This window comes from Eretmochelys imbricata, chromosome 2 (assembly GCF_965152235.1).
Source record: "Eretmochelys imbricata isolate rEreImb1 chromosome 2, rEreImb1.hap1, whole genome shotgun sequence".
Classification (NCBI taxonomy): Eukaryota; Metazoa; Chordata; order Testudines; family Cheloniidae; genus Eretmochelys; species Eretmochelys imbricata.
The window spans coordinates 263,462,569-263,484,596 of NC_135573.1; the positions used below are offsets into that span (position 1 = coordinate 263,462,569).

General features: G+C 48.3%; 2 protein-coding genes across 2 annotated transcripts in view; one reads left to right on the forward strand and one right to left on the reverse strand.

Annotated features, from left to right (window-relative positions):
- The window catches only part of JMJD4 (jumonji domain containing 4), a 28,817-nt gene extending 28,675 nt beyond the window's left edge, over positions 1–142 (forward strand). Inside the window, exon 8 of the transcript XR_013344979.1 lies at positions 128–142. The gene's annotated coding sequence lies outside the window, so the exon portion shown is untranslated. The remainder of the gene's footprint in view (positions 1–127) is intronic.
- The window catches only part of ALS2CL (ALS2 C-terminal like), a 36,890-nt gene that overhangs the window by 9,700 nt on the left and 5,162 nt on the right, over positions 1–22,028 (reverse strand). The window contains exons 4-17 of the mRNA XM_077808470.1: positions 21,324–21,489; positions 20,281–20,409; positions 18,842–18,961; positions 17,702–17,778; positions 15,831–15,900; positions 14,251–14,447; positions 11,375–11,440; positions 10,587–10,685; positions 8,200–8,358; positions 6,127–6,238; positions 4,567–4,644; positions 2,975–3,102; positions 1,203–1,376; positions 486–579 (exon numbers count right to left, since the gene is read on the reverse strand). Coding sequence (XP_077664596.1) covers positions 486–579; positions 1,203–1,376; positions 2,975–3,102; positions 4,567–4,644; positions 6,127–6,238; positions 8,200–8,358; positions 10,587–10,685; positions 11,375–11,440; positions 14,251–14,447; positions 15,831–15,900; positions 17,702–17,778; positions 18,842–18,961; positions 20,281–20,409; positions 21,324–21,489 — 1,669 coding nt within the window. The remainder of the gene's footprint in view (positions 1–485; positions 580–1,202; positions 1,377–2,974; positions 3,103–4,566; positions 4,645–6,126; positions 6,239–8,199; positions 8,359–10,586; positions 10,686–11,374; positions 11,441–14,250; positions 14,448–15,830; positions 15,901–17,701; positions 17,779–18,841; positions 18,962–20,280; positions 20,410–21,323; positions 21,490–22,028) is intronic.

The window sequence follows — 22,028 nt, forward strand, 5'->3', positions numbered from 1 at the left end:
CCGGAGAAAAAGAGTGGTTGTTTCAGGGGGGGCTACATAAGATGGGGACTTCCCGGTCAGGGGGTCTCTAGTTACTATGTAAGGCATGGCTGTGTTTATGTCCTCACACTCTGCTCTCACATTGCAGGGACTCGGCAGCCAGCAAGCTGAATTTCACTTGAAGGGGAGGAAAAGCAACCAAGTGACCATAAGCCTCTGGAACGTGTCTGTACCTGACAGAGCAGCCACAGGATGGAATTGTCCCCTCGTCCTTCATGTCCCATTCCCACCCCACTTTTCCTGTTGAGGGCCCTCGCTTATGTTACGCTAGCTCAGGCCCAGCTCGGTGTCGATCCAGCGGTGCTCCGCCTGCACGGACAGTTTGCAGGACTGGAGCCCTAATGCAGGTGTTCTACAGGACAGGGACCGTGTTCCTTTTTTGTGGTGGGCTCCTCACATTTCTGGGTGCTCCAGAGCCTCGGTGCACAGTGCATTTTGAGCGGTACCTTTTGTAAGTAACACTGGAGCGACTCCAGCTCTTGATGCTGCACTAGTTCTTCAAGGACATCTTCTATCTTCCCAGAGACATCCTCGGGCCCCCTGCGAGGGAGGAAAACGAGTACAACGGTGATGGAGGAGTTGTGGTTCACCCCTTGGGCCTAACTGCTGCCTACCTTGCATTCTGTGTAATCATGTGTTACCCTTCTGAGTCGGTAGCCCTTGGCACAGTATGAACAGATTCGCAAGGCAGAGGAGAGTCAGCTCCCCACCCCTTATGTTCATGGTCTATCTCAATGACTCTCTCCCCAGATTACTTCATTTATATGGAGTTATTTTTCCACTTTTCCCACTCCCTGTGAAGCATAGTTTAATGGCTAAGCCATTCTTAGGGGGCTTAAACCAGCCAATGAGGCACCAGGATCCCTCCCAATTGCATATCAAGCAGGGTATAAGTCAAGCTTGAGCAGCTGAATCTCCCTAATTCTCTCCCCCCAGAAGCACCGTTGTGTTCGGTGAACACCGGCATTGAACAGTATTAGCTGCACAGTAATCATGAGGAAGTGTCTGGTTCTAGCCTCCTGGAACACACCTGCCCCAGCGAGGCCATGCCACCCAGGGGTTGTCCAATCACTCCTGCGAGCCTGAGGTCAAGACTTGAACCCCAAAATTGAACGCAATAGCCCAATGCACCGCTGCGCCCCTCTGCACAAGCCAGTTGTCACCTTTGGCAGAAGAGGTACTCCTGAGACTTGCGCAGCTCCTTGCTTGTCTGTATATGGAACCCCGTGAAGGACTCCTCCATTTCTTCTTTGCAGCCAGAGTGGAGGAATTTCAGAAACTGGTCGTAGATTCCCTGCCATCTCTTCTCCACCGGGAACTCATCAAGACCCAGCTGACTGCACAACAAAGATGAAGTTACGCCTTGCTTCCATCCCCACTCCTACATTGCCACCGACCACCCCTTCTAATCATCTCATGAACGCATTTTCTCCCCAACCGCCCCAACCACCACTGCGGCAGAGAGATTTAGGAGCATCCTAGAGGATATAACAAGGAGCAAAGTTCAGCAGAGGTCAGCTTAGATTTATTCTGCTGCCAATGAGATGCATTTGGCCAGGGGGCCCCAAAGCATGGCACATGGACTATTGGTGGCCTAAGGTAGACTAGATATGTGTTATGTGCTGCTCTCCCTGCTTACACCTGCTTCTGCAGCTATAGAGGCTCTTCGCTTAAGAGCCTCAGGAAGCAGCTGGTAACAGAGCCAGGCCAGCTACCTCTGCTGGTAGCTGCTGCTACACAAGCAGAGGAAACAGGACTGGCTCTCGCAGAGTGGAGGCACCAGCCACCAGCAGAGAGGAAGCATCCTGGGGAGAAGGAAATGATGTAGCTGGGGTGCATGTCCAGGAATTCATCCCAGGGGAAGGCTGGTGGCATCCCAATTGCTGCCTTAATTCATGGGTTGTATCAAGACAGGTCAACTTGGGAACCGTGTGGTGGAGACTGATCCAGAACTTCCCTGCTGCAATGTGCATCACCCGGCTGCCTCGGCCACTCCCAGTTGGGTTGCAATGGCTAAATATGGGTCTCCCCAGTGGAGAGGGAGGTTGTGGGCATCTTACACCCCACTCCAGAGGACTCTGCTGCTGGGGGCCTTGCAACAGGTTCTGTGCTGTAGGAATCCGGCCATTGGGGTCAAGTCAGAATTACTGTCGCCTGCTTTCATGTTGTCACCTGTCAGGGAGTGACTGCTGCATAAGAAACTAGAGCTCTGACCACCCAGAAAGATATTTCAACTTACCCACTGTGCTTCCTAATTCGAGCTAGCCATGCTCTGCTAAACAATTCACATGTCCTTGGATCACTGTCACTTCTAACTCCCTACCACATCGGTCAGTACACTGCAAGCATGAGCATCAAGAAGGGGGCAGGGAGTGGATCAAATACTGGACCCCCTCCCCCTTTCTTGTGAATCATAGAAATGTAGGGGGGGGGGGGAAGGGACCGTCAAGACCTCATCTACTCCAAGACCAAGTATACCTAGGCCATCCCTGTCAGGTGTTTAACATGTTCTTAAAAACATTCAGTGACAGAGATTCCAGTCTCCCTAGGCAACCTGCTCCAGTGCTTAACAACCCTTCTAGGTAGCAAGCTTTTCCGAATGGGATTTCTGGCTAGAAACTGCGCCTCCAAAAAACCCTCAAGACTTTGAGAGAAGGATGCTCTTGTGCTTAAGGCACTGGATTGGACTCAAATCCTGGCTTTTCCTCAGGTTCTGTAGGTGGCTTTGGGAAAGTCAATTCATCTGCGCATCAGAACCTCATCTGTAAAGTGGGGGAGGGTTCTCTTTCTCCTTTGGCCATCCTTGCTTATTTAGACTCCGCTCTCTAGGGTAGGAGCTGTCTGACTTAGATGTACAGCGTCTTGCGCAGTGGTGACTCAGTTGGTGCGAATGGAATACAAATCACGGCCCGCGGAGTTATTTACGGCCACTCACACTTTGGTTATTGAGGCAGCTTGCTGGTCGCTGGAAGTGTTCAGGATTCCTTGCGTCTGAAGCCCTTGGCCTGATTTGTTACTAAAGGTGCCCTCCAGCGTGAAGCTATTGGAAAAGGTCAGCTTTCCCTGAAACAAAAAAATAAAGGGGTTATTCTATCAAGCTCTCACTTGGCAGGAGGTTGGATAAGGTTCCAATCCCCCTCTTGTGAAGCCCACAAGCAGGAACGAGCCTTAAAAGGAAGCCTAAGAAGGTTATTTCCACTAGAAGGGCTATACATTGAAAGCACTCCCAATGCCAGAGAATAGACAGGACACAAAGACAGGAGATCCCAGGAGCCAAGAGACAGAAGTCTATTTGAGTCGAATGAGACTGCTCATACTGATAGGACTCCGGATGTGGAAATCCAGCTAGAAATGCAAAGCAAGGGTCCAATGTGGCAAGTAGGACTAGGTGTTAATCATTGCTTCTATGCTCTGAAGTTCCTGGCCTAAATCTAGAGAGATGGATAAATCTCCAAGCTACAGTGAATGTACAATCTGGAAGTCTAATTCTTGTTTAGTTTCTCCTCTGTTCCTTAAGGCACCAGCGGGTTTGGCATCATTGGCAGTGAGATGAGCAGAGGGAAATGCATACTACATGTGCACCTGGAAAGCTTGCAAGAATGGATCCCTTTTGAGTGCCTTTTACTACCAAGGCAAGCCCTGTTCTGTGAGACAAGGTCTCTGGATTTTGCAGCACTCTGGGTGGCAGATGGGAAGTTCTGTGGTAGCTTGATTCAGGCTAGGAGGTTTAATTAGCTCAGAAATGAAGTAATTCAGTAGAGCCAGCCCTTCTTAGGATGTGAACCAGGGATCGAGGCTTGATCCCAAGTACAGACCTTTTCAAACCCAACATTGATTTCAGTGGTAGTTGTGTCTAAGTGCTTTAGTTGGACTTAGGAAAACTCACCCCTAGTACCCTAGCTGTAAGATGTGGCAGACCCATCAACCTCTTGTGGATTAGCCACTAGAAGGAGACAAAGATCCATGCTTAGCATGTGTTATTGAGCACCACTGTATGAATTGTAAGTCACTATATTAAAATCATTGTGATACTACCCTCACGTTCCTTGTTTGACCTGGCTTGGACTTTTGTAACAAGCTGGAGGTTTTGCAAGCGAAGCGCGTTAGCTGTATATTTGTTCACGATCAACCGTGAAACGCTTTAACGTGTTGATTTAAATTGTCATCTTCACGTTTCAAAGTGAAGCCACTGGAACAAATGGGGCTGCTCACACCTCTGAGCTATTGTTTCAGGCTAGTTCAGACTCTGGTACCAAAGCATTGTGTTTGCACTGTTCCAATTTGTGGGGTTCTGTAAGCCACCATGAGGGCTAGAAACTCAAAAAACAAAGGTTGCATCGGATTCTGCAGCTGTAGAATCACAGAAGACATGGGGCCATGCTAACCCTTTGTTGTAAAATTTCTAGTGTGATAAAAGGAGCTGTAACTAATAGGAAAAAAACAGTATGAACGTTGAGGGACAGGATTGCCAGCTTTCTTGAAAGTTAGCAGTAACACAGCAGGGTTGAGCATAGGCAAGCAGCTCACCTTTCCAACAAATGTCAGATCTCTTGTGAAGTTGCCTTCATAAACGGAGTCATCTTCTAAGAGGAGAATCCCAGAACCCTAGTGATAAAACAGCCATTGAGTGCAGAGTGGTGAATGAGACACGTTGGTTTCTATTAAGTCATTGCATTTTGTCCAACAAACATGGGCACACTGACACATGCCATTTGTGGGGTGCAGTGTGTATGGCAAGTTATAGTGGGGAGGGAGATGGTGTATTACTCTAAGCTATCAGGTACCAGGTGGGAAAGGAGTTTTCTTGTAGGAAGGGGTGTAATAAGAGTGTTTCATACAGGAATATTGGTTAGAGATGGATTTCCTGTCCCAAGCATCTGACTTAAGTGGCCAGTGGTACAATAAGAACCAAGGAATTACCACACAGATCAAGCCAGTGGTCGGTCCTAGTTCAGTATCCCTTCTCTGACTGTGGCCAGTAAAGTAACAAGTATGACTCCACTACATATCCCAGTAACGACTGGTGTCAGCATCTACGAAATCCAAAGGTTACAGTAGTGCATGCTCCAGAGGAAACAACAAGAAACTCTGCAGTGGCCAAACATAGAATACTGTGCCCATGGGGAAGTTGCTTCTGGACTTCGGTCACTGTTTGTTTAGGCCCTAAAACCGAAAGGACGGACGGACGGATGGACGTGCACACAACATGTCATTTTTAGAGCTGGTTGGGAACCTGCCAGCAGAATGATTTTCCCATGGAAAATGCTCCGTTTGCAAAATTAAATATTTCTGAGGGAAAAGTGAGGTGACAGCTCCCTGGCTGCCCACCTAATAGACTCTTGTCAATTTCACTTTCTAGCGTCTTCCAGGTCAGCAGCCAGGAACAGATTCCCTTTCAGTTCTCAGGAAAAAAGGGTCGTGTTTTTGACTTTGTCCTGATTCAGGATTAAATTGCTATGTGTTAAGAGATTTCCGTTTTCTGTCCATCTCTAGTCATTTGCTAGTGAAATTGGGTTCTCATTATCCATACAAGTGGATAATCCTTTTATTAATATTACTAAATGCTTGGTCCCCATGGACAACTTTGTGGCAACAACTTCCACGTGTTAATTGTTACTTTGCCTGCACCCTGAAGAGTTTACAGGTTAGTTGTTACAAGCCTGTACGGCACTTAGAATAACGGGGCCCCTTTCATGGTTGGGTCTCCTAGGAACTGCCCTAATACAGATATGTATGTTTCCTTTCAATTTCATGTAGTGTCCTCTGGTTCTAGTATCACCAGCAGATAGTGACACCCCATATGTACCAGTTCAGATGTGGGTGCACCTTAGGGAGGTGGTGAAAAACGCAGAGCCTGGGGCTGCCGGTAGTTATGGGGTAGTCCCATCACATAAAATGTTCTCGGCTTCCCCTCAAGTTAAGGGATGATCTTGTGGTAAGAAACCAGTGCTTAAGTCATACTGCCTCCTACACACCTGAAAGATTCTTACTTTAATAAGGAGAGTATTCTCATCTTTTTCTCCTCCCCTAGATAAGGGATTCCATGGTCTATTGACTAAAGTACCCACAGGAAAGTTATTTACTCACCACCATTTTATCCGCATGAAATGTTCTTTGGTAGCACAGGCCTGACTGGGTCACCACAATGCCGTGTCCATGCCTGTGGTCATCTTGCCATATCCCAATGTACCTCTCCCCTCTGGAACACAAGATAGGAGGCCTTCATACACCACCATTGGAGAGCTTTGCACAAGACCACTGAGAACTAACACAATGAGCCAGCTTCACACCAGGTGAAAGAAGATGCTTGCTTACACCTGGTGTGAGTTTGATCCTTATACTGTGGACAGCTTCTGAAAGACATCAGGGATTGTTTGAACATCCACTTTGGACAGGTCTTTAAGTATGTGAATTAGAGACAGATTTAGTAAGTTGAAAAAGGCAGGCTGGGTGGTTCTGCTATCTGGAGTGGTGCCACCAGTCAGGTCTCTGCATCTCATATAGCCATGGATGTCAGACTCCCCCCCCCCCTCTTTTGATGTTAGCCCAGATGTCACCCATCAGTGTAGCTGCATGGGTGAAAGCCTCCTCCCTACAGTATATACAATGGAAGCCATTATTTACTCTGCTAGTGCTTTCCCCCGTTTCAAGCCTTTACTTGACAGCAGAAGAGCAAGGCTAAAATTCTAGCATAGATAAGGCCCGAGCATCCACTAGGGTATACATTTCCTGCGATGCAGCCAATGTAGTTGTTTGTCTTCCAGGCTTCTCCCTAGCTGTCACATGGTTCAGTGCAGACTGTGGCAAAAGGAAGGGTTATCTATGGATCAAAGGCATTGGTGATTATTTTGAGATCTCCTCCCGGTTAACTGCACCCAGCCCAGAGACAAGGTAGAATCCTCCAGAGAGCTCTGGTACCCAGAGAGGATGATCTGCTCTGAATGAGGCAGCTCTAAGTCTTATGCGTTGGTAGGAAGGCAGCAGGGACCAACCTTAACCTGGAGGAAGTGTTGATTGGACCATGATCGTAGCATAGTCAAACCCCTCTGAACACCTCCCCCAGAGACTAGATCCGAGTGTCTCCTTTGCAGCTGGAACCAGGGGACACCTGCTTACAAGCCCATGGTTGACTGAGGGACAGGACATAGTCCAGCAAGCTAGAGCTGTCCACACACATCGCAAGTCCTCCCATCTTGGCGACATGCTAAAGATTTCCTACACAAACTCTTGTGAGCAGGTCAGTTGATTGTGCAAGAAGCCTTTGGAAAGCCAGGGAGATATTTTGTTGATCGAAGTTTGAAATTCAGTCCACGTACTGTTGATTTAACAATGTTGCTTTTCAGTGTTCTTTGACCCTATATCAGTAACGTACTTAACAGCCACCCAGCCACAAACGCAGATATACATTTCCATTTGCCGGAAGAGTGATGCACGCAAGGGGCCCCCGCTCATCCCACTCTTTCTACAGCCATCCTGCACACAACTTGCAGAACATTAGCTGGTCCTGAAGTCATTGCAACTCAGACACTGCTATTACAATGCACTGCAACAGAGATTTTGCTGCAAGGGGCACTCATGGTTCTAAACTTGATATTCTGGCATCATTACATTGTTCCAAGGCAATCATATAGGTCAGCATACCCACATCAATATCAGGTCATCTCAGGTGTTCCCACTAGAGGCTGAACTTTGATGGAACCCTTTATCTGTTGGAAGTGCAGTTCCATCAAAATCTGGTCACCTTGCAAACTTGTTCTCCAAAATGAAAATTGACACAACTAGAAAGAGTTCCAACCATCTCCATATCCTGCTTCAGGATTTTCAAATGAAGGGTTTCAATTTTTTGCTTTAAAAAAAAATTGGTTTGGAAAACTTTAGTTTTCAAAACAGAAATAAGGTTGAAATCAAAAGAAAGTGTCTCAATCGATCCAAAATTAGGGTTTTCTAAAATGTTTCTTGCATGGAGAATTTCAGAGTGTTGGGGGTTTGTTCCCAATTGGAATGAAACCCAATTTTAAAATCCTCTGTGAAACAGAATTTCCAACCCTCAGTACAGCTCAAACTTTTCCCGTCTCAAGTTCAAGTCGAATATGCTTCAGACCAAGGAATGCTGAAAACAGGTGTTGTGAACATTTGCTGAGCTCCCTTCCACAGCATTACCTGTCCTTGTCATCCAAGACTCCATATCCATTCTTCTTGTCATTATCCCACTGCCCTGTGTACTTAAACGGCTGCTCTGCTGAAGGGTTTTCCAGGATGCCAAATCCTTGACGCAAATCATCATTAAAGTATCCTTTGTAAACCATCTCATTTCCATACCTGGAGAGAGAGAATGGACAGCATCATCTTTAAGGCCAGCAGACACTACCTATTTCTCTTGCTGTTGCCCTTGCTTAGTGCTAGAGGACTTCAGTTTCCTGGCAGCAGAGTAACCATGGCGCAAGCTTCCCTAACAGCATGCGTCAAGCCTGCCCTACGAGACACCACTTACAGGGACAAGAGTAGGTGGGCCTACAGAACAGGAACTCCAAATCTAAGCACTGAACTTGGCTGCTCCTCTAAGCACGGGGGTAGTTCAGTCCTTAACCTCTCAATGGAGGCTGCCAACAAAAGTACCCGAGAGTGTGTACTACCAACACCTGTTCGCTAGGAACTGGGATGGAAACCCACCTTGTTTCACTCAAGCTCTCAGCCAACTAGGCAGATAGTAACAACTGGGTCACTCCTGTCCACAGCTGGATTGGAACTAGTATAGAGCCTCTTAAGTTTCCTTTCTAAACCCACTAGCCACCCAGGCTTCAGGGAGCATAGGCCTGGGAATAAGCCAGCCCCAGTCCTAATTCTTATACATACCAATGCATCTCCCTCTGCCTCTAGAAAGGAAGCAATGCGGAGAGTTACAGGGCTATTGTGAAGGTTAGATGACGTTATGCTCTGAACATGAGACACACGACCAAGTGGTATAGCTGAGTTCCCCTTATATGGAACTATTTGTAATCTAAAACTATTAACCTTTGAACGTAGCTAGAGAACTATTGCTATTTGCCTCAGTCCAGTCCATAATGCAGGTATATTCTGCAGAATATTATGAACCTAAACATTACAAGCCAGCATTAAAAGATCCTACCTTAGTATTGGCCACATTCACTCACTCCATCAACTACCCTTTCCCCAGAAGGGGCAAGTACGTGCTGCTTTAGATGCTGGCAAACCCAGAATGCATTTGGCCAACTGAGCAGCGTTCCACATGGAGAAGCTCCTTGCTGACTCCTGGAAACATCTTGCATTCTAAAGCAAGGTTTGATAGCCCAATTCAGCCTGCGTAACTAGAAGTCATCACAGGAAACACAGCAGAGTCACACGATAGGTCTGACTCCCACTCCAGAGACCTAAGTTGTATTCTTGACTGCCACCAATTTGAGAGGGTCAGAGCAAGGTTGGCTAGAACTGAGAAGGCAGAGCCACTGGTGGGTATTTATAAAGTTCACTATATCAGGACTGGAATAGTGAAGTTTGTATTACAGAAGCACCAACAGGTCCACAGCAAGGATCAGGGTTCCACTGTGTGAGGTGCTGTACAAACAAGAGGAAGGCCCCCATCCCCTTCAGTCAACCGGGGCTGGAAGTGAACTGGGTGTGTTTGTACATAATCCTCTGAGAAGGCCTCTGTTTTGGAGTCCTGTGTTTGCTGAACAAGGATGACTGGGCATTACGATGCAGAATATGGGTGTTTCCCTTACATTGCTCTTTTCGGTCTGGGTTTCACCCAGCTCCCCAATAATTTAGGGACAGCAAACCACGTAGTGGAACAGGAAAAGGGCGGCATGAACCTAATGCCTCTCAGTGGGAAATAGTTATTAGAAACCCAGTCAGAACTTATGTTACCCTCTATTCCAGTGTTTAATGTGACTTGACTCCAGGTCCAGGAGTCCTCCCAGAAACCAGATCCAAGAGCACGCTGCTGAGCCAACCGCCCTGTTTGCTTTCGCGGTCTAGGAGAACAATTACAGCCCTGCCCTCCAAAGGTGCAGATGCATATTTAGCCCACACAGCACACCAGACAAAAAAAAGACAGGAGAAAACTGTGTGCATCATTAAGATCTCAGTGATGCACACACAGCCTAGGTTAGGCAGCATGGCGCAGGCTAAACAGAGGACAAGACACCAAGATTGTTCTAGAAAGTATCTGACAGACCCCAAAATGCTAGTCCTACCATGGTGCAGAGAGGCTGCAATATCCCGTGGCTGCTGCTACCTATATTAAGGCCCACAGGCCGGGAAACCAGATCAGGGCCCTGCGACACTCTTAGACACAGGAGATTTTAGGACCGGGAATCAATCAGCCCCTCCAGCCTGCCCCTCCAGCCCCATGCTGCTGCAAAACAAGGCAGCATGGAGCCAGGCTTTAGTGCAGCAGGAACAGTAGATTTCTTCTGTGGCCTGCCCTGCCCTCCGGTTCGCTCTTCTGTGCCCAAGAGGTGAGCAGCCACCCGCCAAGCGGCTAGGAATTTGTGCTCCCCAGAGGCCGTGCTCGGAGCGTTACTTACTCACAGATTCCATAGCCTCGCATTTTGCCTTCACACCAGTGGCATTTGTAGCAGTTGTACCGGTCTTCAGAGACGAGCGGGATGAGGCAGATTCCAAACCTAGAGCGCAGATAGGAGACTTCAGCATCAGGGTAGGGCGAGAGGGGGCAGAGCAGATACAGCAGAAGAGTTTTAAAGAGGTGTCACTCCGAAACCATTTACACCAGGGGAGGGCAAACTACAGCCCATGGGCTGGATCCGCTATCAAGCCGGCCCACGGGACTGCCAGCCCCGTGGCGCAGCAGGGCTAAGGCAGGCTCCCTGCCTGCCCTGGCCCTACGGCGCTCCCAGAAGCAGCCGGCACCACATCCCCGCGGCCCCTGGGGGAGGGGGAGAGGGGACAGAGGGCTCCATGTTCTGCCCTCACCTGCAGGCACTGCCCCCTACAGCTCCCATTGGCCGGGAATGGGGAACCATGGCCAAGAGGAGCTTCGGGGGTGGTACCCGCAGGTGAGGGCAGTGCACAGCGGAGCCACCTGCCCCACCCCACCCCACCCCCAGGAGACACTGCCAGACATGTTGGCCACTTCTGGGACTAGGGAGTAAAACAGCTGCACAGAGATTTGGATTCAAGGCATGAAAATTGTTCCACTTTGCCCTGTGGACTGTGGTCCTAACTCCATGTTGCTCTAGAGACTGGGCGAGAAAACTCATGCTTTAGGGTTCCACTATCCTTTAACAGCCAGCCAGCCCCCCCCCCCCCATACTTGTGTTTATAAGCAAGGGAAGCCAGATTTATAAAGGCTTACCCATGTTCCAGGCCCTCTTTGAAATCCCCAACATGGTTCCGGCCATCAGGCCACTTCAGCGTCCCCCTGCAATTCAAAGCAAGTATCATTATAAGAAGCGGATCAAGAACAGTTGCAGTTTCTTTAAGTATGCTAGAGCATTAAGACCTTTTAATACCCATTCTTCTAGGCAAAGTCCACTGCTCAACTAAGGTCAGGAAGTCCCTCACTCCTGCTCCATAGTATAATTGCATGGAGGGATTGTCCTAGATCCCAGAGGTGAGTGATCGTGCTCATGAGCTTGGATAACAATACCAGGTATGTCTTCAGTGCACACACACACAAAAAAGCGTGTTTTTAACTCTGGTTAGCAGTGAAGGTCAACCCTGGCTGCCCTATAGACTAACTTGAGCTGCTAACCCAAGTTAAAAGCAGAGTTGCCGTGTCTTCACTATTTTAACACAAGTTAAGACCATGCTTTTTTTGCGCCGTGAATACATACGCCAAGTTTGTGCACTCTGGAGCAGAGTTAGGGAATTAACGAGGGATTTACATGAATTGAGGCATTGGTTCATTCTCCTTTGGCAATTCTTATAGTTCTATTCCAAGCAGAGACACACAGATCATGGAGATGGTCAAATAAAATTAAGCAATTGTGTCTTCTGACTGGTGCAAATCTGACCCTCAGAATGAGGCAGTTATGACAAAGCAGGTATTCTGTTATTTCAACTTTTTGTTCCCAAGGTATAACTAGCATTGGGTAGAAAAGAATGGTTTTGGCCACGTATTTATAAAGATAGATTTTTTTTCAGAAAAACTTGTCCACTCGAATTTGATGAAAAAACCACCCAACATTGCAAAATATTGAAAAAAAAGTTATTTTGAAAAATCTTTTGCATCAAAATTTGGACAAGTAAAAAGTGTTTCAACCAGCTCCAAGTACTGGCCATGAAACCAGATTCACTCCATGACTCCCAGGAGGGCACATTCCCCTTACAAGTGGTTCACAAGACTTGGGGTTGGGTATGCTGGCCAGACACCTAACAGACTCACAAAGCATACCCAAAGCCCTTTAAGATTTTTCTTCCCTATAAATTAACTGCCCACAGTAGATTCCCAGTCCTGGGCTCAGTAGTACTCAGGAGAGCTGGGTTCTATTCCTGGCTCTGCTACTGGTCTGTAGATTGACCTTGGGCAAGTCACTTCACTGCCACATGCCTCAGTTTCCCCATCTGTAAAATGGGGGTAATGGTACTGATCTCCTTTGTAAAGTGCTTTGAGGCTGTACAGCTCTTAGGGTCCCAGTCATGAACCAGGACCCCAGTGCATTGGGTGCCGTACAAACACAGAACAAAGACAGCCCCTGCCCCAAAAAGCTGGCAATCCAAGTATAAAGACAAGTGATAACAGATGGAGACAGACAGGGATTCTGGGTTCCAGCCCCTTGCTAGGTGGGAGGGTCCTAGAGCCCGGACTCCATCCCAAGCCCAGATGCCTACACTGCAATTAAATAGCCCCTTTGCCCGAGTCAGCTGGCATGGGCTTTCAAATTGCAATGTAAACACACCCTCAGTGTCCATGCCAAAGTGACTGCTGGGTAACACCAGGATAATACTTCCTTCCCCAGAGGGCTTTCCGTCTAGCCAGATGAGACACAGGGTGGGAGAAAGGGACCAGAGTTTTACCATGTGTAAGTAGTACACTGGAGTCTGATCTCATTTAGGAGCTGAGGGTGCAACTAACACAAATCTCCCATTTGGTGCAATCCAAGAGAAAACCATTTGCTCTTCCAAAGGTGACTCACGGACCCAGAGATAAGTTCTCCAGCAGGGATGATTCAGTAATATCCAGGTGGCCGTTTTAACAAAGAATCTCCCAGCACCTCACTTAGTCCACCCCATTCTATGATCATTGGCAGTACAGTCCCCGTTTTCCAGTGCAAGTTTCACGGCTTGTGTCATCATGCAGTCCCTTCTAGCCTGGGACTCTATGAATTGCTAGAAGGGTCATCCCTCCTCACAGGTGCCAACTTTTGTCGGCACTGGTGGGTGCTCGTGGCCCCCTGCCCCAATTCCGCCCCTCCCTGCCCCATTGGATCCCTCCCCAAATCCCCGCCCCAGCCCCGCCTCCTCCCCCAAGCTCGCTGCTTTCCCCCTCCTCCCCCTTCCCTCCCAGGCTTGCCGCGTGAAACACCCGTTTTACACTTTGGGGGCGGGGGGGGAGAGACAGGACCCAGCGGCGTGCTCAGGGAAGGAGGCGGAGCAGAGGCAGAGGCGAGCTGGGGCGGGGCTGGGGGTGGGGGGGAAGCTGCCGGTGGGTGCAGAGCACCCATCAATTTTTCCCCATGGGTGCTCCAGCCCCGGAGCACCCACGGAGTCGGCGCCTATGTCCCTCCTATGTGCAGACACAAAACCGTGGCAGTGTTTGGGGCTTGTAACAAAAAGGGCCTGAAAGTGGAGAGGACATTACTAGCCGTGGGCGATTCTACTCACCCACTTGGCCAGGGTGGGCCAGGTCTGGCCAGCATGTAGAATATTTTCTTGTTACCCAGCTGACTTATTTGCTGGTAGAGTTCGGGTCTGGTGAGCTCTCAAGGCTCAGTCAGACATGTGTCTTTAGAACCATGACCATGTTTAAGTGTGACTCCATATGACGCTTTCAACAGCCCTGAGCCACATCCCTAGCTCAGTACCCGGCAGTTTACAGCACAAGCCAGTACTACTAAGTAATACCTAGTGAAGAGGCCAAGGAAGGGTCACACGGCAGGACAGACTGCCAAAGCCAGATGGAGGGAAGCAGACATATTGCCGGCCTGGTCCCAGCCAGTCTCACTCCATGAGAGCGATAGGTGGCCTCAAAGTTTACACAGAATTGGAAACACAAGCGGAGGTCCTTACTTGCCATGTGGTTTCCCCCAGGACCATTCACCTTCATACACGGCGTTCTTGAATCTGCCCTCTGCTCGGAACGCGTACGTGAAGAAGCGATGGATGGGAGGCTCGTTTCCCTCCCCGGCCTCGCCCCACAAGGGGAAATCCCTCTTCCCATTCAGCGCCTGGCGCACGGCTTGATTCAGCTTCCACTGCCAAACTGCCTGGGGGAACAAAGAGACCAGAGGATTCAGGTTGGAGGTGGGAACGGGAGAATTAAAGAACAAATGGCTCCTGACAAGCTACATTCCAGGGAACCAGGCACGCGGCCCCCAGCCAGGTCCGATATTACTCATTTATCTACCCACCGCCACGTAATCATGTTGGATCACTGCTCCCACACTAGGAAATTCCTGCCAGTTACTCATCTGGGAGCTCAGTTTTCAAGTTGAAGGCAGAACATCCAATAACCACACTGGAGCATCCCACTTTGGATTTAGGCAGATACACGGCCACCTTATACTTCTAATCAGGACATGAGCAAGGACTGGACATCCCAAGAATCAGCCTACGAACAAAAGCTAAAAACTGCACTTATTCGTACCCTGTTGCCCCTTCTGTTGGAGACCAGTATGGAGAGTGTGGCAGAGATCAGCAGCAACTCCCTAGAAAGGATCCTGGGCCCTGCGGAGTCTGATGAATTCCTGGCTGATGTCTATGAGAAGTTAATCAAAGGATGTTATAAACATACTGGCTAATCACTCAGACCCCGATAGTGGCCTAGATGAGTCTATTTTGGAGGAGTGTTTGCAGGATCTGGAGAAGGAGCTGGAGAGCAGCCAGGCCCAGAAAGCCATGGAGGAATTCTTCTCAGAGAGTGGAGAACTGCTCTCGATCACAATGGCAACAGCCAATGAAAATCTCTCCGCTAAATTCTGTAACAGTGTTCTGAAATTCTTCACCAAACTCTTCCAGTTGACTGAGAAGAGCCTTAACCCCAGTCTGTTGCAACTATGTGATTCCTTGGCCCAGTCGGCCTGTGTTGAGCCTGTACGCCTACAGGCCTGGTTAACCAGGATGACCATGTCACCGCCTAAAGATTCAGATCAATTGGATGTTGTTCAAGAGAACAGGCAGCTGCTGCAACTTCCCCAAACAATATATGTTGTCAGAAAACAGCCAAGTTGGAGAAGGCGTGTGTACTGTTCTGTTGAATACCTCCCCCCACCCCCACCCTCACCCCTCCCCGCTCTCCTTCTGGTAATAGCTCATAATAAGTGATCACTCTCCTTACAGTGTGTATGGTAACACCCATTGTTTCATGTTCTCTGTGTATATAAATCTCCCATTGTATTTTCCACTGAATGCATCCGATGAAGTGAGCTGTAGCTCACAAAAGCTTATGCTCAAATAAATTTGTTAGTCTCTAAGGTGCCACAAGTCCTCCTTTTCTTTTTGCGAATACAGACTAACACGGCTGCTACTCTGAAACTTATACCCATGGTAAGCATTTCAAGCTTTGATGTCTTCTCCTTATTCAAACAGCCAGGACGGCCCTGGTATTGCACACAGTGAATCTACAGCACACTTCTGTCCCTTCAACTCACCTTTATCCGTGGCTCTTTGGTAGAGAGGAAGAACCCTTCTTCTGGTGTGACAATATGAACCGTATGCCTGCTAAGCAGAAAGGCAATATTAGGGAGGTGGGGAAAGGCAAGAGCTCTCTCTACAGGCAGTCCACAGCAAGACTTTACTGCCCTTTTCTGACTACTTTGTACTCAACTTCTGGTTTATGTGCCTAAAAACCTCATACTTCAGGGCATCTGCCAACCACCTGCAAGGGTCAGAAAGGGATTTCCCTCTCTTCCTCCCCTCGATATATTCAGAGGAAGGAGATAAACCGCCCAGAAGGATCAGGGATGGCCACAATCGGAGATGGGACACTGGGCAGGTGGGCCAGGGCTTTGGCGTTCTCGGAGCTTTCTTTCTCTGGTGCTTGGCTGGTTGGTTCTTGCTCACATCCTCAGGGAGCAACTGAACACCATACGTGGGGTGGGAATGAATGAATGGTCCCCCAGGTCAGATTGGCAGTGACCTTGGGGGGGGAGGGGGGGAGTGTTGCCTCTCTCGGAGCGTGTGGGTGCAAGTCACTTGCCAGGATTATCTGGGCGTCTCACTCAATTCCCTGCTGTTGCAGGGGGCCTCGGGCACTGGTGCACCTCAGTCCTTCCTATTCTCTGCTGGTGGTACATGTCCAGTCTCCTGTAGCCTACAATACTTGGGTTGTTGGGTTTGGTGTGGGGATGCTGGAAGGCATTGGTGTGGTGGTCTGTGACAGACAGGAGGTCAGATGAAGATCTGATAGGCCCTTCTGGCCTTCAACTCTATGAACATATTCCAGAGACTGACCCAGCAGCCAAGTAATTGCCACTTGGATTCAAAGATTTTTAAGACCAGAAGGGACCGTTATGACCATCTAGCCTGACCTCCTGAAAAACATAGGCCAGAGAACTCCAGCCACTTACCCCTGGATTGAGCCCAATAACTTAGATTTGGCCAGTGATGAGCTGCCAGAAGCTCAAGAACCGGTTCCTTCGCTCACTCCGGGTCTTCGGCAGCACTTCGGCGGCACGTCCTTCAGTCCCTCTGGGTCTTCGGCGGCACTGAAGGACTCGCCGCTGAAATGCCGCCGAAGACCCGGAGAGAGTGAAGGACCCACTGCCGAAGTGCCACCGAAGGCTTGGAATGCCACCAGGTCAGTAAAAATTCACATGGGAACCTCCCCAGCCGAGAGCTCAGGCATGACGGACAGGACGGTCCCATGGGCCACATCCTGCCCGTCCCGCCTGAGCTTCCTCACCCCTTTAACAACTGGTTCTAAACCGACTTCAAAATTTAACAACCAGTTCATGCGAACCGGTGCGAACTGGCTCCATCTCACCACTGGATTTGGCTCAAACATCTTTTCCAAAAAAAGCCACCAGTCTTGGTCCAAAGACATCAAGAGATGGAGAATCCATCACTTCCCTGGGTAGCGTGTTCCAGTGGTTAAATCACCCTCACATTAGAAGTCTGTTCCTTGTTTTTAAATGTGAATTTGTCTGGCTTCAGTTTCCATCCATAAGTTCCTACTATATCTCTCTCCATTACACTGGAGAGCCCTTTAATGTCTGGTATTTTCTCCCCAGGATGGTATTTACACCCTATATCTGAGTTTTGTCTTTTGAGAAGCTAACGAGATTGAACTCCTTAAATCTGTCATGAAGACATTTTATTATTGATGATTCTCAAACTATCAGTAAAATCAGCAGTGCACATTTAAACTTCCTGAGAGCGGGTCTAAGATAGGACCATGCATAGCCCATAGCCAATTCCTGCTCATGCAGCCACCAGCAAGGGGAAGGAGACTGGTCCCAAAGCGAATGGTTTGAAATATGTGGCGTTGAACCAGTTTTCAAAGCAAAAGTATTTCACTTACTTCTCTGAGCCTGGCTTTTCACTGCCGGATCCATCGACCCACACCAGCTTCAGATCAAAACTCTGGCAGTTGTTCCCCTAAAGAAGCAGAGAGAAAGATGAGCCATTTGAAAAGAGCGGATACTGCATACCCAGATATTAGCACTGGTCTGGTGATCCAGGGGACAGACTTTCGTGTGCAGAGCCGGATGAATATTTTGGCTGAATTTGGGGGTGGGGTGCGGGGAGAGGGAGAGAAGAGAGAAGAAAGCAAGGCAGATTCGGTAACGCCATAACTTTGAGAACGTGCGTCAGTGTCACCAAGTTATTTGTGTCATAACAAAAGATTCAAAAAAAGAGGTCTAAAAATGGGGGGGGGAGGGGTTTGGCACTTTCTAAACCAAGCGTTTTGATTTTCCAGTTTTAAATGGACCGTTTTAACGTTTCCTTCCAATTTTAAAAATTCAAAATCCCTTAAATTGCTCAAAAGTCAAACAAAATGTTTCACTCAGCCCAATATTTTCCCCACCCAAGAATTGCCAGCAACTCCAAAAACACAGGTATTCACACAACTCTAGTAGCATCTGTCAGCAGTGCATGCGGCCCATCCCAATACAATTCCAAGCTCCCTGCACTGATGTGGGGTAGAGGGTAGCAGCAGGGGAAGCAGAGAAATGAAACACATTTGAAAGGTGCAATAATTCTGGCTCAAAAGTTGTTCCATGCTTTATTACTTAAAATTTTCCAAAGACTTTGCTTTTATTTTGAACCCCTTCTTCCCATCCCGAGTCTATTCAGCCCTGCAAGCATGTAACAACGTGCGTAAGTATTGGCAGATTGAGGCTTTATAGACTAATCTCTTCAGTTCAAGTCTTTCTCATGGAAAAAAAGAGCCAAGTACACTTCCAACCATGGACATTAAGTAGCATGAGTTTGTTATGATGGCACAAGAAAATTATGCTAGTGGTGTTCTTCTCCCACCCCACCCAGCTTTCTTGATCTCCATTGAGAATCAAAACATACATGGATCTGAGCTGGAGCATTTCAAACTACAGCCAGACTCCGCTATGGTATCTGAACTGAAGTGGTGTCACTTTTAGCAGCATTGAGCCTTTCACGATGACTATGTTAGCTCTTTATCCTTCTCCCAGGGCCGACTCACCTGAATCAGCACTAGGATGTCATCAAAGAGCAGAACCCGGTCGGTTCGGCCCACGCTGGCAAAGACAGGAAGGTTTTTGCTGTCTTCCAGCAGCCTGCGCTCAGGAACACAGAGCAAGTCCTGCCAAGGGAACCAAGAAAGTATGTGACAGAGAAAGAGCTCATGGACTCGCAAAGAGAAGCATCTATAGGACTAGGTACAGGGCATCTCACTCTGATCACCTCAGAGAGACTTGCTGACTGCCAATGTTAGAGAGCTATGGGGGCAGAAACAGCCAAACAGAAGAGTTTCCTCAAACTAGAGCTTCAACCATGCAAGGTTTCCAGTGATGGAGAACCCTTGGAAACCTCCAAGGGTGCACCCTGGAAGCAGGAGACCTAGATAAGTCTTCATTGAGTCTACATCAGTCTTTGTCCCCAAGAACATTTGGGTTCCATACGCTTGAACGGGACCTGGTTCAAGCAAGCTTATAGTCACGTCTGAACCAGTCACACAGCCCTAGAGAAGACTAAAACGTGGGAGCAATACTAACTTTGCCTCCCCAGGAAGAGAGGGGTGGAAGGAAGCAGATAACATAGGAAGCCTCCTGAACTCTTGCCTAGTTTTGGAACAAAAAACTGAAGACACTGCAGTTGAGGTCTTTGGATAAACGTTCTCTCACTTCTGGTGGGGACAAGCACTTGCTGGAAGTGCCATGGAAGAGGAGTTACAGCCAGAGCCTGCTGCTGCTCCCAGGTAAAGGAACATGAGACAGACCCCTGCAAGTCCCAGGGTAGGGGAGCAGGATGGTTGGTCACCCCCAGGTAGAGGATTAGGGAGGCCATGTATATTTTGTAGGCTTCAAGACACCAGCAGGAGCTTGGCCGCTATTACTTGCACCTTTTAAGGAGAAAGGATGCTGAAGGAATAGCAGGCAGCAGGGCTCCTGCTCAGAGGTTGGAGTGCCACCCCCAGATAGGCAGAACACAGGCCTCCTGGGACGGAAGGGCGGTGGGGATTTGTACAGACTGAAAAGGGAGCATTTGGGGATCTGATCGGGGCAGTTGTGTGGAGGTCTGAGGCAGGAATGGGGGTTTTGTACCATTTGAGGCGGGTTTGGAGATTTTGCTAGTCAATTAAGCCAAACTGACAGCTGAATATTTTGGGGGTCACCCTTCTTTGGTGAAGGGGATGTTGAACAGCCTCCGTGAATGAACCCATTATGGAATCTAACCTGAGAATACAAGACCTGGGGCCTACCGTATGGCTCTCCAGAACCACGGGGAAGGTATTAGAATGGCCACCCCTTTGGTAAAGCGGGTGCAATAAAGGACTCCCTTCATGAGGGCCTGTCTAGTTCCCAGTTCAATGCATGCTCTGGAATCTCTTGTCCCGAACCATCAGCATGACCATGAAGGACCACAGACTGGAGGGCCACCGAGATGCTGTTTCTGACTCACCGTGAGTTTGTGCCCCAAGGACTTCCACAGGGCTTTGGTCAGGCAGGCTTCATCCAGGACCTGGCTGATGAAAGACTGCAGCTTGGCATATTGCTTGGCCGCACTGGTGACGAGTTCTCTGTCACGGCTCTGTCAACAAGAGAATGCGCCGTTAGGAACGTTTCAGCTAGAACTTTGTACTAGATCTCCATCTCTTACTACATTACCGCTGTAGGACAGCCTTGGCACCTCTGAATTCATTGAGCTGACCCTTATTACTAGCTTGTGAACTGCTGATTATTAAAAGCTCTACTCTAGAAATTATTTTGGGGGAGTTCTCTGGCCTGTGTTATACAAGAGGTCAGACTAGGTGATCACTACCATCCCTTTTGACCTTCGAATCGGTCATTCTATTGGCAGGCAGTATTGTCTACTGGTTAAAGCAAATTACAGCATCAAGCCTCTGGGATCTATTCCCAGTTCTGCCACCTCTGCTTACTGGGTGAACTTGGGCCAGTTACTTCTGTATGCCTGGCTGTATTATGAGTGGCCTGCGTTATGTTGCTATTTAAGTTGGGCAAATAGTGGATTTTTCTATACATTGGCAATTCCAAAAAAAAAAACCCAACAAAAAACAAAAAACATAAATTTCATGTCAGGTCAAACCAAAAATCAAATTGAGATTTTTGGTGCATCAGAAAGTCAAAATAACTTCGAGTCAGGTCAAAACAAGTATTTCATCTGGACATTTCCAAAACGTTTTAATTTTTTTGGTTCAGTTTAAACCATTTGGCAAACTCAACACTTTCAGGTAGACCAAAAGCACATTTTTTGCAAACTATTTGTAACTAGAGCTGGGAGAAAGTTTAGGCAATGCCTAATGATTGTACAGTAAAGTGTTTTAGGACCTTAGATGAAGGAATCTTCACCAACACAGCTCCCTACCATCCTGTTAAATACATTTTCCTTACAGCATATGGTGGTTACAGTATCCCAATACTCCAGAGCTCTGTGTATGAAATACCGAGACTGGTTGTCGAATACCAGTATGGATAGTCGCTTACCTTGCCAATGGCCTCGCTGAGCCTGGTAAGGATGAGGGCATATTGCTGCACATGATCCCGGAGAGGTTTATGGAGTACTGTATGCAGGGCCACTGGTATGGATGTCTCAGAGGTGAAGTCTGCAAGGAATTGCTTCAGCGCTGTCTTGTGCGTCTTCCAGAATTCACTGCAAAGTTTCCAGTCAACAAGACACCAGTTCATTGCCAGGCATGCGTCCCCCACACTTAGTCGTGTCTAACCTGCTTCTCTTAATGAGGCAGCCTTTCACTACCACCCACCTGCTCAGCCAAACAAACATTCAGTCACACCCATGCTACCCAGCAACTCTGCTGACAGGGCACAGGTGACTCCCAAGCAGGGATGTCGGTAACTATGGCCAATGTAGTGCACACAGCAAGCATGCAGAAGTGTAGCCTAGTATGGCAGTCACTGGACTGGGAGACTGTATGCCAGAGCTCTATTCCACACCTGCCGCTGGCCTGCTATGTGACCTTGGGCAAAAATCACTTACTCTTTTTGTAAAGTACATATAAGGAGTATGGAGTTATAGTCACGCTGACGGTGCTACACACTAGGCACAAATACACTAGTGGACTGATTCAGATAAAAGCCCCAAACTACTGAAGTGCAGCTCGCTTGTCTTTTCAATATCCTTTTCCACAGGACTCATTATGGTACGGACCGGCAATAAACATAGTGCAAGAA